Raw genomic sequence first — 13,142 nt, forward strand, 5'->3', positions numbered from 1 at the left:
TCCTCCACCCAAAATTTAAAACCAACTGCCTGGCAGTGGCAGCAGATGTTCAACCAATGAAGCTAGCTTTTTTTCTGCAATTCTGATGTCTGGTAGCTGCTCCTGGTAATCTAGCCCCTCTTTCACAGTTCTGCAGACCTTTTTTATCTCTAGCTAAAAAACAATAAATCAGGTATGGATATGTTAATTTGGGCAAACTAACTCAGGTGTGGAAATAACTCAGTGAGGCACAGGATGCACTACCAAGATGTTCAGGAACACTAGATTTTCGTTTTTTGAATCTGAAACATATACATTTTATTCAGATGACTACAAGATTAATGAAACACTATCTTTTTATTATTTTTGCAGAGTTAGGTTGTCAATATATGATATAGCAAATTAGTGCACATTCTGACAAAGTTATATTTGTTTTTGCTATGATCTTAAACTGAATAATATAGCTGTAGGCCTCTAGCATTTGAGTAAATCATTTAGTTTCTTTTTAAATGGAGAAAAATATGTGTTGTGTTGCATGAGATGCTATATTGCAACATCTGTCCCCATTTCTTATAAAATCCTAGTCTCTAGTTGAACTGTAACCCTCCCCCCCAAAAAAACAAACCCACAACAGAAGAAAAGAAAAACAAAGCAGAACAGGTACAGGGGACAGAAAAATGCTCTGTAGCTGAGCATACCCACTGGGCACATCTTCATGAGGCATAGTTGATTAATTAACTAATCACAGTAAACATCTCAACATCTACACGTGCACCCCTATCAGGGCGCACAAAGATAGTATACTCCACAGCAGGGTAGTACTTGTAAAATATAAATACTACCCTGCTGCCGAGTTTGGTTGTTTTTTTCTTGGTGTGTGTGCACAGCAGTGCACATGTAGATGCTGCCTCAGGTCCTGGAGCACAGGGTGCTTCAGTGTGGGGCTATCCAGCAGGAAACCCCTCAGCTGAAGCTCCGTCATGCCTCACCTAGCCGCTTTGCAGCATGTGGAGCCTGGTAGAGCAGCCTGGGTGGGCAGGGGACCCAGGGGGTCCCCAGGGAGTCACCCTGCCCGCCCAGGCTGCTCCCCAGCTCGTCCCTCCACAGCACATGGAGGCCGTGAGTTATGGTTAGGTGCTGAACCTCAGAGGCAATCTGGGGGGAAGAGAGGGCCATCATTACCACTGCCAAGGGCATGAAGGGCAACAGGCAGAACTAGGTAATCTATGAGTGGATTGCAGCTCTGACTGTAGTTTGCAGGCACCATTGAACTGGCTGCAGATCCAGACCAAAATTAAGTCTTTGAAGTCACTGTGTGTAAGGGACAGAGACACCAACAAGTTCTTGGGTGAAGACCATTGTTCCCTGCTGTGAGAGCTGCCCCAGATCATCAAGGAGGACCATACTATTGCTCCCCAGCACACCATGCACTGCCCACTCCCATGCCTGATGCAGTCTGATGACAGCAATAAAAGAGAAAGTCATGGTGATGAAGCCCCTCAGTGGCTACCTGTTGTCATGCAGGAGCCATAGGATATCTGTTCTCTGGACTTATCCTCCAGCCAGACTCTAACCCTGACCCTAACCCAGAGGCTCAAGCCCAAACTCAGACCCAGGGAAACACACAAGATGGAGACAGCTCTGATGATATCCTCATTGATTTAATTGATGCAGACAACCCAGCACCCACTGCTGATGAGTCTTAGCAAGTCTGGGGCAAGGGAAAGGGTGGGTGGTAGTGTTTTTGAGAGCTGGGAATAGGGATTGTCACATGGCTTAGGGGTGCCTCTGGGTTTTAGGTTCTGGTGTGTCTCATGGTTTGGGAGTGCCTTTGGAAGCTAGGCTAGGCACTGGGGTTGCATTTACTGCTAATGCCCCGCTCCCTCTGGGATTAACCAAGAGAGTGAGGGCCCTCTTGCCAGACTTCTAGTAGTAAATGACAATTGTGCCTGTCAGAGGTGGCATTAAACCTTAATGCATGACTGCTCAAATCTCATTCTGGCAGACAAACTCTTTGGGTAGAGGCAATATCTTTTATTAGACCAACTAAGTAGTTGCAGAAAAGTTGCTCTTTGCAAGCTTTTGAACACACCTGCCCTTCTTCAGGCAAAAAAAGAAATTGAAAGTGGTGAGAGAAATTAAAATGGTCAGAAATCTCTCATGTATGAAAAAGGACACGTGTGTGATAACTGCCAAAGACATGTGTGTACCTGAAGAAGGATGCGTGTGTCTGAAAACTTGCAAAGAATGACTTTTTTACAACTATTTAGTTTTTGCAGCTAAACAGCCTGGACTAAATATTAATATCACGCTTAAACCCACCCACCCCCTGCCCCCTAGCCTGTCTGCCATCTGATAATGCCAGATAACCTGCCTGAGTTTGTCTCTACAGCTCCTCTGCATTTGCATTCTCACGTAATAGCTTTCCAAAGACTGGCTTTTTTTTTTATGCGTGGGAGATTTCTGACCATCTTTAATTTCTCTCACCATTTTCAATTTCTTTTTTTTGCCTAAAGAAGGATGTGTGTGTCTGAAAGATTGCAATTAACAACATTTTTGCAACTATTTAGTTGGTCTAATAAAAGATATTGCCTCTAGCCAAAGAGTTTGCCTGCCTTTGAGTTTAGACCAATACAACTACAGCCAGGATAATAGGCCTATGTGAATAAGCTACTATTCAATTTGCAGATTTGAATTGTTTTTCTGATTTGATTAAGCTGAATCGATTCAGAAAAGATCCAGAAGCAATTCAGCAATTTGATGATTCAGCCATAGGGTATAATAGTGAATCAATGAAATATCTATAACTGTGTTGGTTCTTGGCTGATTCAGAGGAAAATTGCAGGGGTGATAGACTCTTCTGAGAGCATAAAGCTTGCCAAACTTTAAGTTGATAGGTGCAGGGGTTTCTGGGAAACCGCACTTCAAATTCCTGAAAGCAAAACTCATGCCACGCGTGTGTCAAGCCACAGTGGGGTGTCAACTGCAGGGATGGTAGCCCCTGCTGAGGCCATAAAGCCTGCAAGCTTTCAAGGAGAGAGGTGCAGGAGGAGTCTGGGATCTGGGGCCCTGCATCTCTGGCTGCAGGCAGGCAAAACTCATGACATGGGTGCTTGTGGGACTGTGTGTGTGTTCAGGTGCACCCTTCCTGGTGCTGGGGCCTCTGCACAACATGGCAGTGTGCTCCATGAGGTCACCTCCTCCCCTACAGCTTCATCTCAGTCCACCACTGTAAATGATGGCATGTCAAAATAACTTAGCTGGCTCAACAGCAAGGCAGTGGCCCTGGACTTCAGGAGGGCAGATTTCAATGAGGTAAGGAGAATAGTTGGGGAGGCACTGAGGTCCCGGTGGGGAGAGGAGTTGGGTGTCCAAGAAGAGTGGATCCTCCAAGCCCAAAGGGAGGTAATCCCAACATGGATCAAAGAGGGAAAGAGGGCACAAAAACCCCCACGGCTCACCAAAAGCATACGGGAACGTCTCTTAGCTAAAAAGGAGGCATACACACAATGGAAGGGAGGGGCCATCACCAGGGAGGACTATACCTCAGTTGCTCAGGGCTGTAAGGGGGTGGTCAGCAAGGCCAAGGCAGAGATGGAACTGGGACTAGCTACTTAGATCATAGATAACAAGAAGTCCTTTTTTTAAATACATAGCAGGTAAAAAGAAGGTACCGGGTAACGTGGGGCTTCTGCAAGACATGTTAAGCAATCTGGTCATCACACCAGACAGCTAAGCTAACCTATTTCATAGTTTCATAACTGGTAGGGTTGGAAGGGACCTGAGCAGATCGTCAAGTCAGACCCCCTGCCGTGGGCACGAAAGAGTACTGGGGTCAAATGACCCCGGCAAAGTGTTCACCTAACTTCCTCTTAAAGACCCCCAGGGTAGGAGTGGGCACCACTTCCCTTGGAAGTTGGTTCCAGATCCTAGCTGCCCTGACAGTAAAGTAGCGCCTCCTGATATCTAGCCTGAACTTACCCTCTGCCAGCTTGTGACTGTTATTTCTTCTCAATCCTGGGAGTGCTTGGGGGAACAGGGACTCCCCCAATGCCTGCTGGTCCCCTCTGACTAGTTTTCTTTGCCTAGACAATTCTTTGCCTAGACAATTTCTTTGCCTCCATTTGTCTGAGCAGGGACCGGGTCACACCCCACACTGGGACCCCCATAGGACCCAGGGAAGGCGCATCCAGGCCTAGGATCAGGGAACTTCTGGTGGGTCTAGATGTGTTAAATCAGCAGGTCTGGATGATCTCTACACCAGAGTGCTGAGGGAATTAGCAGAGGTCATTGTGGGCCCCCTGGCATGGCTTTATGAGCACTCGTGGTGCTCTGGTATGGTGCCGGAGGACTGGAAAAGGTCCCATGTGGTTCCCATTTTCAAAAAAGGGAGGAAGGAGGACCCAGAAAAATATTGGCCAGTCAGCCTTACTTAGATCCTGGGTAAGCTTTTTGAGAGAATTATCCTGGCGCATGTCTGCGAGGGGCCAGCAGGGAAGATTATGCTCAGGGGCAATGAACATGGGTTCATTAGAGGCAGGTCCTGTCAGACCAACCTGGCGGCCTTCTATGACCAGGTCACAAAATCCTTGTACACAGGTGTAGCAGTGGACGTAGTCTTTCTGGACTTTAGGAAGGCCTTCGACACTGTCTCTCACCCCATTCTTGTTAAAAAAAACTAGGAGACTGTGGTGTTGACACCTACACAGTCAAATGGGTCACTACCTGGCTGGAGAGTGGTGGTGGATGGGACTTATTCAACCTGGAGGGATGTGGGCAGTGGGGTCCCCCAGGGCTCGGTCCTTGGGCCCGCACGGTTCAACAAATTCATCAGCGACTTGAACGGGGGGGGGAGGGGTAAAAAGCACCCTGTTCAAATTCGCAGATGACACTAATATGTGGGGGGATGTGGGCATGCTAGAAGGGAGGAATAGGCTGCAATCAGACCTGGACAGGTTACAGGGGTGGGCGGATGAGAACAGGATGGGTTTCAACACTGACAAGTGCAAGGTGCTGCACCTGGGGGGGAAGAACCAGCAGCACACCTACAGGCTGGGGAACTCCCTTCTCATCAGTGCAGAGGTAGAAAAGGATCTTGGAGTCATTATTGGTGCCAAAATGAACATGGGCCGGCAGTGTGGGGATGCGGTCAGGAAGGCCAACCGCACCTTGTCATGCATCCACAGATGCATCTCAAGCAGGTCCAAGGAAGGGATCCTCCCCCTCTATGCGACACTGGTCATGCCGCAGTTGGAGTACTGCATCCAGTTCTGGGCACCACACTTCAGGAGGGATGTGGACAACATACAGATGGTCCAGAGGAGGGCCACCCTCATGATCAGAGGGCAGCAGGGCAAGCCCTACGAGGAGAGGCTACGGGACCTGAACCTGTTCAGCCTCCACAAGAGAAGGCTGGGGGGAATCTGGTGGCCATTTACAAACTAGTCGGGGGGCCCAGCAGGCTTTGGGGGAGTCCCTGTTCCCTCGAGCACTCCCAGGAGTGACTAGAAATAACGGTCCCAAGCCGGCAGAGTGTAGATTCAGGCTATACATCAGGAGGTGCTACTTCACTGTCAGGGTGGCTAGGACCTGGAACCAACTTCCAAGAGAAGAGGTGCTGGCTGCCACCCTGGGGGTCTTTAAGAGGAGGCTGGATGAACACCTTGCCGGGGCTGTTTGACCCCAGTACTCTTTCCTGCCATGGCAGGGGGTTGGACTTGATGATCTGCTCAGGTCCCTTGCGACCCGACCAACTAGGAAATTAGGAAACTATGAACAGCAATAGCCCCAGCAGCATCTAAGGTAGCCACATAGAACTGTCACAGAGTCTTTCTTTTTTATAAAGGAATTGACAGCAAGAAGTAAAGATGTTGTGTTGGATATACGTTACTCGTGGTGTGTGATGGCTTATCTTGTGTTTTTATGTTTATATATTTATTATGAAAAAAACCCAAAATAGTTGGAAAAATATATCTTAAGAAGCTTTTGGGTTGAAAAACCCTTTGTCAGGCTGAGGAAATACATGCAGTTGGTGTGTCTCCTGGTCCTGGATTGAAGGAATAGTAGAGAAGCCAGAGGCTGGCCTGGCATGCAATGCAGGCAAGAAAGCCAGTCAGTGAAAATGGAAATGGAGGCGTCATGGGGTGAAGGACAGGCTGGCGGTGGAGAGGGGAGGGAAAGGGGATGGTAAAAGTGCAGAGGTGCCTGGGGTGTCAGAGGTCCGGCAGGTCGCACTGTGCCAGAATGCCACTGTGTGCATTGAGTCGATGAGTTTCTGTACCTACTACCTAGGAGCTGATGAAGTGCAGTTCATAGGCCCACCTCTGAAAAGTAGTTTGTACATTCAAACAAGCTCTTAACCTCATCACCAGGTTATCATCTTCTGTCAAGACACCCCAGAGACCAAGATCATTGGACTTTGTGTATCTAATTTCTTCAGTAGGGATTTAAGGCTCTGTAACGTTCTCAACTGTACTAGTCATGTTCACATCTGTATAATCTATCCTAGTAGAAGAGGTGGATGCCTGCGGTTGATGTGGTCCTGGCTGACTATCTTGAGTATGAGGCCCCTCCTTTATTACAGTGAAATAACTGTCAACTTTTGACAATTATTTTAACTGCCCTTCAATGAGCTTCTGCCTTTTTTTCTCTCTTCTGACATCCACTTTCAAAAGTCCTCTTCAGTTTTAACAACCAATTATGTAAAACTTGAAACTTCGTGTTACAGTGTAACATCAGGAATCTGGAGATCAAATATCTGGCATTCTCAAAAATGCAGGCAAGAACTTGCCAGGGCTGTTGGTGTTGAGCCAGCTAAGTTATTTTGACCTGCCATTGTTTACAGTGGTGGACTGGACCAGACCAAGGCTGTAGGGGAGGAGGAGCACTCACAGGAGCACACAAAAAAAACCAAGATCAAAATATCTCACCATTTTAGTTGTCAGAGTTTGAGGTATGATTTCCCAGAAGCCTCTGCACCTATCTCCTTGACACATGGCAGGCTTTGTGGCCTAAGTGAGAGCTGCCATCACAGCAGGTTTCACCCTGCTGTGGCTTAACAAACACACACGTGACATAAGTTTTACTTTCAGTAATTTGAGGTGGAGTTTTCCAGAAACCCCTGCACCTATTGCCTTGAAACTTTGCAAGCTTCATGCCCTCAGCAGAGGCTACCACCCCTGCATGTTTCAACCGAATCAGCCAAAAAAGAACAAAGTTATAGATATTTCATTGATTCCTCATTATACCCTATGGCTGAATCTCTGAATCACCGATTTTTTTCTGAATCAATTTGGGAGCTCTGAATTGATTCAGAAAGCCTAAAGCTTCTAGTGATCTGATTTGGATTCATAGATTCAGCCTCTGAATCTTCCAAATCATCTCTGAATCCAAATTATGATCTGAAGCTGAGCACAACCCTACAAAATACCCAGAGCTCATTCTGGCATTAACACTGCTTAACATGCCACCGCAGTTAATGTAGCCTACTAGTATTTCCAACACAGCCCAAGGCTTGCAGCATACAGAGCACATGAGATGGCATGCAGAAGGTTGAACAGAAGAAGAACAAAACAAATGAAGTTCAAAATATCTCACCATTTTAGTTGAGTCCTCACTGTACATTTTTTGCAGCTCACCAGTTACAGACTCTTCATTCTTTACCAAATCAATGAATAATTGATAAGTGTCTCGTAAGTAGAAATATTCAACGTGCAGCCAAAGCAAGGAAAACTGTAGATCATTTCTTGCCACAGAGGAGTGGAGTTTTTTTGCACCAGTTATAAGGACACTTGACAAAACCTGGTGGGAAAATAAAATGTATTATTTTTACTCAGCAGTAACCACTGAATTGGGTTCATTATTGCTGTTGCAGTTCATGAAAAATGTATTCTATATTTTAGGGTTTCCCAAAATTTTAATACTAGGGGCACACTTTTTTTCTGGGTTAAAATTGGTAGCACGCTTCACTCACCCACCCAAAAAGGGGAGCAGGGAACATCAGTGGCAGTGGAAATTCCATTTGCAGATAGTTTCATAGTTGTTAGGGGCTGGAAGGGACCTTACAGATCATCAGGTCTATCCCCCTTGTACCTGGGCAGGAAAGACTGCTGGGGTCAGAAGACCCCAGCAAAATGGGCATCAAGACACTCACTTTTGGAAGATCACCAGGATGGGTGATTGTACCACCTCTGGGGGAGCCTGCTCCAAATCCTTGGTACTAGACTTGTAAAGAAGTTTTTCCTTATGTCTACCCTGAAGCGATCCTCAATCAATTTGTTCCTGCTATTTCCTGTCCTCCCCTGTGGGGCTTTGGTGAACAGATGCTCCCCAAGGCCCCGATGTACACTCTTGATATACTTGTGGGCTGCCACCAAGTCCCCCCTGAGTCTTCTCTTCTCCAGGCTGAACAATCCCAAACTTTTCAGCCTCTACTTCTATGACCTGGTTTCAAGACCTCTAATTATGTGCATGGCTCCCCCTTTAACTCTCTCAAGCTTCTCCACTATGTTCCTGAAGTGTGGCACCCAGAACTGAATGCAATACCCAAAACTGGATGCAGTACTCCAGCTGCAGTCTCACCAAGGCCAAGGATAGTGGGAGGATGACATCCTTAGCTCTGCTCGAGATGCCTCGGTGGATGCATGCCAGTGTTTGATTAGCTCTGCCAGCATTGCACTGGGGGCTCATGTTCATTTTTTTGTCTATCATAACACTCAGGTCTCGTTCAGTTATGGTGCTGGAAAGCATAGCATTGCTGAGCCTGTAAATGTGCTGTGGATTATTTCTTCCTAGATGGAGCACTTTGTGTTTCTCTATATTAAGCAACATCAGGTTGCATTTACTGCTAATACAAGGTTGCATTTACTGCAAAAATACAAGATGTCCCATCTTGGTGCAGCTCCCTCAAAGCTGGAAGCTGCATAGTGATTTTAAGTTTGCTGTTATGAACTAAGCTTCCTATTGTGTTTTACATCTTATTATTGTATCTTTATATATAAATTGTATTTTTTTTTTTTATGATACTTGGATGTATGGATGAATGAGTGTAGAGAGATTGGTAAAAGCAGGATGAACTATGTGTTAACAAACAAGTTACCACATGGTGAGCTATGCTGAGAAGAGGCTGAAGAGGTCAATTCAAAATCCAGTTTATACAGGCAAAGAAGAAGATAAGCAGGAAAGACAAGATCAAAACAAGGTTTTCAAAATGTCTTGAGGCTGAAGACTCTCTTTTGTGATGGACACAGCCTATACCAGTGATAACAGAGGTAAACAGAGTGATTGAAGAGCAACACCTCGGACAATGATGTGTGAGCTTGACCACTCAGCAGAGTGGAAAATCACTAGAGTCCAAACAAAGAAGGCACAGAGTCAAGAAAGGCATTGCTGGGCACCCAACACCAACCTGATAAACTATAAAAGGAAGAGACATAGCAGCAAGAGGTTGGGTAACACTCTGCAAACTTCACTGGAGCACAGACACACGCCTGTAGCCCTGGCTCCCTTATCTCATACTCCTAGGCTGGCCACCTAGTACAGTACTGAGCAACGGACTTCGGTAACTGTAACATCTGCAGACTGATAGGGAGTGAGTGTGTGTGTGTGTATGTATGAGCACTCTTTTGAATATTATAATCAATAAACATGGTATCTTGCCTTATCCCCCTCATGAGGTCTCGCTCATCATTTGAGCAATTAATTATTTGTGCAACACTACCAGCAGGGCAGAAGCAGCACCAGCGTGGGCATGGTGGGTGAAAGCCCTTGGGAGCTGGTGTCAGGCTGAATTGGGGCAGCAGGCTCTCCAACGAGATGCACAGAACCACTTTTATGCATACTCCAGGACTCAGGTGGCAAGCTGTATACAATCTCTGGGTTGCCCTGGGAAGGCGTGAGGTGCAGCCATGGCTGGGGTGGAGATAGGAGGTTAGGGATACTTGTTGGCAAAGGCTCCCAGGAGCTCAGGATGGGGGGGCAAGGGCTAGGCAAGAGGGCTCGAGTGAGACATGTCCTAATCCTTACTGAAAATCCTTGCTAAAACGGAGGTAAGGTTGAGGACACTTTTTAATATAAGAGCACTGACAGGGTATAAGGCTTGCTCCTCAAAAAAATAAAAAGAGTTTGTCAAGAAAGTCTTTATCTTTGTGCAGACAGTTTTGACCTTTATCAAAACTTTATCATAACAGCAGAAACTCCCCATGCCTACAGAAGGGTGACTGCCCCTGAAAGCTTGCCAAGAACCTTTTCCCAACTACCGTACTCAGTTGGTCTAATAAAAGTTATCACATCTACCCTAAGAACCTGGCCTGCCTATGACCCTCTATTGAGCATTAAGAAACTAAAATATTTCTACAAAAAAAGGAGAATATTTATGAGGAATTCTGGTGTGCTTTAAAAAAGTAGTTTTCCCCAGAAAACATTTTCTACAGAAAATGTGGGTCTACCACACTTTAAAAAAAGCCAACAGTGCTCCATTAAATTCAGAAGTAGAGTTAAACATAACAGGAACTAAGGAAATATCTGGAAAAAGTCTTAAGTTAACTAAATTTTTGGTTAAAAAGTATTTGTTGGTTAGAGAGGACATTTAGAGGTCAAAACAGCTAGACAAAGCTAGGGTGATGTAGTTGGGGCTGGTCCTGCTTTGAGCAGGGGTTGGACTAGATGTGGCCTCCTGAGGTCCCTTCAACCCTCATTTTCTATGCTTCTGAAATTCCTAACTCCTATAAACCTGGCTTTATTTAAAAACCCTGATCTCCAGCAGTCCATTTACCTTATAAACCTCAACATCTTGTCCAGGAAGAGCCATCCTCACAAAATCACTGGCGTAAAACTGTATCATGTCCATGTCATCGCCATCTGGCATTGGCACATTCTGGGTTGAGCTTTGAAACATCTCTATAGAGTCTGGTGTGGGGTCTCTTGGAAAACCTGGGTCACCCAAGAATGAGCAAAGGAGTTTAGTCACACCACACCGTGCCAACAGAAAACACAGTTTGTCAACATGCAGGTGAATGGGCGCTGCTAAGAGTGCACATAGTGGGGCAATGGGCCATCAAGGTTTCTCTATAATGCAGAGTTAATTATTAAAGGGAGACTGCAAGGTCATCAGAGGCTGTAGGCCATCCTCATTGGCTGTGAACAGCAGCAAGTGCAGTCAGTCCCCTCTTCAAAGCACAAAGGGCAGGAGTTTGGTCAAATGTCCAACAGGGCCACCCCATTGCCACCATCCAGAACAATTCCAGACTCTCTCCACCAGCAGCAGCAGGTGCTATGATTTCATGGCCTGTTGGTCTGCAAGTCTAGGACAACAGGGACCCACAGACTTTGCTCCAAACAACTGTCCTAAGGCCCAGAGTGCATCTTCCAACAAATAAGTGACACACTCATGGATGCCTTGCATTTGTCTGTGTGATAACATCTGGCTATGTGATAACACAACCCTGACTCCAGATGAGGAGTCGCTAGCCTGGACTGAATCCAGAGGGGATGCACTGGTGCAGTCACTCCTTGCTTTCAGACCAGGCTGTAGAAGCAGTATCCAAGTATTGGGACTATTTTTCAGTGCCTGAATCAGGTAAGGATTCCTCCCCTCTTCCTTTCCCCTCTCCTTCCATACTCAGTGGCACATCCCCTTACCTCTGCACCCATTTCCCTGCTTCACCTGCTTCTGCCAGAGTTGCACCTGCCCCACTCCAGTTGAGCTGTCAGAGGAGCTAGACTCAGCCCAGAATAGCAGCTGTCTTGGCAGTGGCCAGGTTCCTCTTCCCTGTTTGGTCTCCCCAGGTGGTCCCCACGTGGCTCCCTATGCTCAGGGAGGGGAAACATGTCTACCGACATGGCCGCTTCCACTGCCCGTAACTCAACCCTGCTCCCTGAACAGCCAATATGGATTGGGACAGGAGCAGCTCTGCAACTCCCCCTGGCCCCAGGTTAGCTGGGGAAAGTGGGAGTAGTGGGTAGGGGAAGGGGTGAAAAGGAAGGGTGGGGGAAAGTAAGGCAAAGCATGATGGGGGCCTGTGGAACCAAATTCAGGAAGTTTAAAAAGTCCCTGGCTGCTTTTCTTGCAGCATGGTCTTCCAGTCCTAGTGTGGAAGTGGGGAGGGGAGGAAATTGGGATTGGGAGGTGGGGGTGCATCTACCCCTGAAGCACTGATTGCTGCTTCCACACCTCTTTTGCAAAATTCAAGACCTGCCCATGTCCCCAGGTGAACTGTTCTAATGTTTTTCTCCCTTTGCTGTTATATACCAGCACCTTTGATATGTCTCACTTCATCTCCCAGGCTTTGGTTCTCATAGGGCACTTTAACTGGAGTGCCTCTGAAAGCCGCTCTAAAGTGCTGCAGCGTCTCATGTGTCAGCATCCCTGTGCTTAAAAATGGTGGCGTGGGCACTTGAACTAAAGCTTGTTCAATGAGCTTTAGTTCAAGCTCCCCCAGTGCCATTTTTAAGTGTGGGGACACGGATAAATGAGATGCAGGAGGCTGCTGGAGCACGGTAATTACCACGCTCCAGCAGACTCAATGAATCGAGTCTGCTTTGACCTGCTGTAGTTACAGCACGTTGGAGCAGCCTCCGTGCTTGTGTACAGGCACCCATAATATCTCTGTGTCTACTGTATACATTGGGTTGGTCTAATAAAAGATATCAAATTCACCCAAGGAACCTTGTCTGCCTATGTCCTTAGACCAACATGGCTACAACCCAAACCCCTACTGTATACATCCTCATTCAATTAATCCAGATCCACCCTGGCATAAACCAGAGTAAAACAAAGACACAAATATTATCCTACGATAGTTTGTTTCAATAGTTGCTGAAAGTCTGAAGTCACCTTTTGCCTGATGGACCGTTTCCCATATCTCATCCAAGGCAGCTTTCAAAACCCAGCTGAATGGGAACTGGCAAGCCACAGATGTGTTTGGGTCTTCAGTCATTGATAATACAGCAATCTTAGCATCAGGCTCTCTTGAATAAGAAGAATGGATATTTCTGGTGAAAGTATGCATTAGAACCGTATGTATATTGTTTTCTGGCTAGATCCTGATATTTAGGGGTTGGCACAGACATCCTCTCTCTGAAAACACCAATACCAATACAACACTGTAAATTGATTGCATTCATACACAGGCATGCTTACTTCAGTCCTGGGAAGACTGTGAATA

At 46.5% G+C, this 13,142-nt stretch overlaps 1 protein-coding gene across 1 annotated transcript in view; it reads right to left on the reverse strand.

The window, feature by feature from the left end:
• Positions 1-13,142, reverse strand: part of LOC102575918 (E3 ubiquitin-protein ligase rnf213-alpha) — a 133,267-nt gene that overhangs the window by 97,405 nt on the left and 22,720 nt on the right. The window contains exons 10-12 of the mRNA XM_014607628.3: positions 12,812-12,945; positions 10,751-10,908; positions 7,576-7,779 (exon numbers count right to left, since the gene is read on the reverse strand). Coding sequence (XP_014463114.3) covers positions 7,576-7,779; positions 10,751-10,908; positions 12,812-12,945 — 496 coding nt within the window. The remainder of the gene's footprint in view (positions 1-7,575; positions 7,780-10,750; positions 10,909-12,811; positions 12,946-13,142) is intronic.

Source organism: Alligator mississippiensis, chromosome 1 (assembly GCF_030867095.1).
Source record: "Alligator mississippiensis isolate rAllMis1 chromosome 1, rAllMis1, whole genome shotgun sequence".
Lineage (NCBI taxonomy): Eukaryota > Metazoa > Chordata > Crocodylia > Alligatoridae > Alligator > Alligator mississippiensis.